Here is a 3,533-nt window from a genome sequence, read left to right as displayed (position 1 = left end):
CAGCTTTTTGGCCTCAACACAACGTCTTGAGTGTTTAACCTGCTCATTGTTGCTTGTGCTTTCATTGAACAATAGAAGCGACGGATATTCAAGTGCACCTATCTCCTACATCCAGCACTTGAACAAGCGAAAGGATCGTCATCGTGGATGATTTGCACGAAACCCATTCCAATCTCCTTTGATTCACAAGACACGCGACCCTTGTTGTGCACGACAAGCAGCCGACCCACTAGAGTGATTTCCGCACGCATCCAACTCTTCTCCGCTTCATTCTACGACCACAACGCCACCACATCTGCATCTTGCAACCATCAAACGATCACATTCACTGCTTTGTTAGATATATACTCTTGCGCCTTCCTACAACCTCCTAAATCTCTTTGTCCACGGGCGTCTTGACCGTCGTCGCATCCGCGTCACCGCCCGCGTGCTGCTGGAACAAGAACTCGATGTCTTCCAACAAAATGTTCTTGGTCTCGGGGCAAAAGTAGTACACAAACACGGCAGCACACGAACAGAGCACGGCAAAGAGGTAGAACACGCCATTGATGTTCAAGTACGGAAACAACTTGGGGATGCCAATCATGAGCGCGCCCATGGTCCAGTTGGTCATGGTGGACAGCGACACCGCCATCGCTCGCACGCGCATGGGGAAGATCTCGGCGGGGTAGATCCAGCAGATCGGCCCCCAGCTGATGGCAAAGTTGAAGATGAAGAACGCCGTTGCGGCAATCATGACCCACCCCGCCGACTTGTCGCACTGGAGGTCGTCCGTGTCGCCCTTGCACCCGACCGTGAACGACGTGGCCGACACCAAGTGCCCCAGCACCATGCCCGCGCCTCCGACCAACAGCAAACTCCGACGCCCGAACCGATCGACCCAGTACATGGCCGGGATCGTGCTCACAAAGTTGACGATCTGGAGAATCAGCAGCGACGTGAGCCCGTCCCCCAACACGTCCTTGAAGATCTGACCGCCGTACACAAACACAGGGTTGATGCCCGTCGCTTGCTGGAGCAGCTGCAGCGCCATCGCAATGTACACGCGGCGACGCACGGTCGGGTGGAACACGTCTCCCCACGTCGTCGCGTGCGTGCCTTCCTCCGCGAGTGCGTCGCCGATCGCGCGCAGCTCGTCGCCCACGTCGTCCGTCTTGCGCAACCGCACAAGCGTTATCTCGGCAGCCTCGCGGCTCTTGTGCTTGTACACCCAGCGAGGACTCTCCGGCACGCAAAAGATGCCGCACATGACGATCACGGGAAACGCCATCGCGACCGCGTTCGTCGTGCGCCACCCTTGCTCTGTGTCCTGGACCGCAATGTTGATGATCCCGGCCAGCAAGATCCCCGTCACGATCGACATCTGCATGAACCCGGACAGCATCCCGCGAAGCTCCTTGGGCGCCATCTCGGCCCCAAAGATCGGCAGCGAAAACGAAGAGTTGCCGACCCCCATGCCTTGGATCACGCGCGCAATCAGCGACATCGTGTGCCCTCCCTTGACCGTAAACACGAGCAGACACGTGCCAATGCAAAAGAGCACGCCCGCGCTGAAGATCGTCATACGGCGACCAAACTTGTCCGCGACCACGCCCCCCACGTACGCGCCGAGGATGCACCCCAGGTAGTACAGCACGTTGAAGAGCGTGGTGAAGTTGAGCCAGTTCTCGGGGAGGTCCGCCGCCGTCGAGTTGCATTGCTGGTACGTGTTCGAGCCATAGCCGACGCAAAAGTCGTTCAAGAACGAGTCCATGACGAGGACGCCACCCGTCACGCCTTGGTCGTACCCAAAGAAGATGCCGCCCAGCGATGCAAACACACACACCACGACGGCGTACGTCTTGGAGCCTTGGGTCGGTGCCGACATGGCCCCGTCGTTGTTTGCGTCAATCAGCACTCCACCTCCAGCCATGGTGGAAAATCCAAAATGGAAAGGAACACGTCTCCCCACGTCGTCGCGTGCGTGCCTTCCTCCGCGAGCGCGTCGCCGATCGCGCGCAGCTCGTCGCCCACGTCGTCCGTCTTGCGCAACCGCACGAGCGTTATCTCGGCAGCCTCGCGGCTCTTGTGCTTGTACACCCAGCGAGGACTCTCCGGCACGCAAAAGATGCCGCACATGACGATCACGGGAAACGCCATCGCGACCGCGTTCGTCGTGCGCCACCCTTGCTCTGTGTCCTGGACCGCAATGTTGACGATCCCGGCCAGCAAGATCCCCGTCACGATCGACATCTGCATGAACCCGGACAGCATCCCGCGAAGCTCCTTGGGCGCCATCTCGGCCCCAAAGATCGGCAGCGAAAACGAAGAGTTGCCGACCCCCATGCCTTGGATCACGCGCGCAATCAGCGACATCGTGTGCCCTCCCTTGACCGTAAACACGAGCAGACACGTGCCAATGCAAAAGAGCACGCCCGCGCTGAAGATCGTCATACGGCGACCAAACTTGTCCGCGACCACGCCCCCCACGTACGCGCCGAGGATGCACCCCAGGTAGTACAGCACGTTGAAGAGCGTGGTGAAGTTGAGCCAGTTCTCGGGGAGGTCCGCCGCCGTCGAGTTGCATTGCTGGTACGTGTTCGAGCCATAGCCGACGCAAAAGTCGTTCAGGAACGAGTCCATGACGAGGACGCCACCCGTCACGCCTTGGTCGTACCCAAAGAAGATGCCGCCCAGCGATGCAAACACACAAACCACGACGGCGTACGTCTTGGAGCCTTGGGTCGGTGCCGACATGACCCCGTCGTTGTTTGCGTCAATCAGCACTCCACCTCCAGCCATGGTGGAAAATTCGAAATGGAAAGTGAACCGTGGTGGAATGGATGATACGTTGGCAAGGGAATGGGTTTTCACGTGGTTGAAGGTTGGGCGGGATAGGACTGTTGGTAATGTCTCGTTGTGTAGAAATTTTGTGGTCCCCTCGTGTCGCAGTCGGTCGAATTCGAGCCACCGCACAAAGTCGCGATGGCTTGTGCCAGCCGCCGCCTGCGTTCTTCACCTTCAAGTTACGGTTGAACTAGGCGACTCTTCGAGACAAGTCGACGAAAGTTTTGGGATGGCCGTCGAGACAGGTCAATGTACCCACGAGTTTCGCGACCGGGGGGCGTTGAACAATCGGAAGGGATGTGCACCACTGGTACGGGAATCCGCAGTCTATGACACTGTATTGGAATTGAGCCGAGGCTCGAGGGGGATCGACCCACGTCGTGAAATCCAAGCACGACAATCCTAGTTCAAATTTATCCACAGTTCACCCGTTCAGTTCGTTGTGATGGCCTGGGAAGTGGAAGACTTGACATCCAGGCGGCGAAGTACTTTACGGCAGCTGCGGTGCTCCTGTTGCTCCTGAGAGTCTACGTCGATTTTTTGGCAATTCTGAGCGCCCGGTCGTGGAGGTATGGGGCGCTTGGTTTCGTTTTTGACTTCGATGGCCCCTTGTCACAGCCGTCATGTCGCGTGTGTTTTACCTCCACTGAAAGCAGCGAGCCTGAAAAACATCCGGCGCAGGTGTCACAGACAGTAGGATGGCTGCG

General features: G+C 58.0%; 1 protein-coding gene across 2 annotated transcripts; it reads right to left on the bottom strand.

The window, feature by feature from the left end:
- Nucleotides 1-296: 296 nt before the first annotated feature.
- Nucleotides 297-3,088, bottom strand: H310_15095 (the record flags this gene model as incomplete). 2 transcript variants are annotated; one of them, XM_008883072.1, is made up of 2 exons in its annotated part: nucleotides 297-1,902; nucleotides 2,772-3,088. In XM_008883072.1, the coding sequence occupies 2 exons, from the start codon at nucleotides 2,779-2,781 to the stop codon at nucleotides 371-373; spliced, it is 1,542 nt and encodes a 513-aa protein (XP_008881294.1). In that variant the 3' UTR covers nucleotides 297-370. The 2 variants fall into 2 exon arrangements, with proteins under 2 accessions (XP_008881294.1, XP_008881293.1); XM_008883071.1 differs by lacking the exon at nucleotides 2,772-3,088 and having other exon boundaries at nucleotides 297-1,935.
- Nucleotides 3,089-3,533: the final 445 nt, after the last annotated feature.

This window comes from Aphanomyces invadans (assembly GCF_000520115.1).
Source record: "Aphanomyces invadans strain NJM9701 unplaced genomic scaffold supercont1.170, whole genome shotgun sequence".
Classification (NCBI taxonomy): Eukaryota; Oomycota; class Saprolegniomycetes; order Saprolegniales; family Verrucalvaceae; genus Aphanomyces; species Aphanomyces invadans.
The sequence above is the reverse complement of the archived record's forward strand: the minus strand, read 5'-3'. Positions and strand labels throughout refer to the sequence as shown.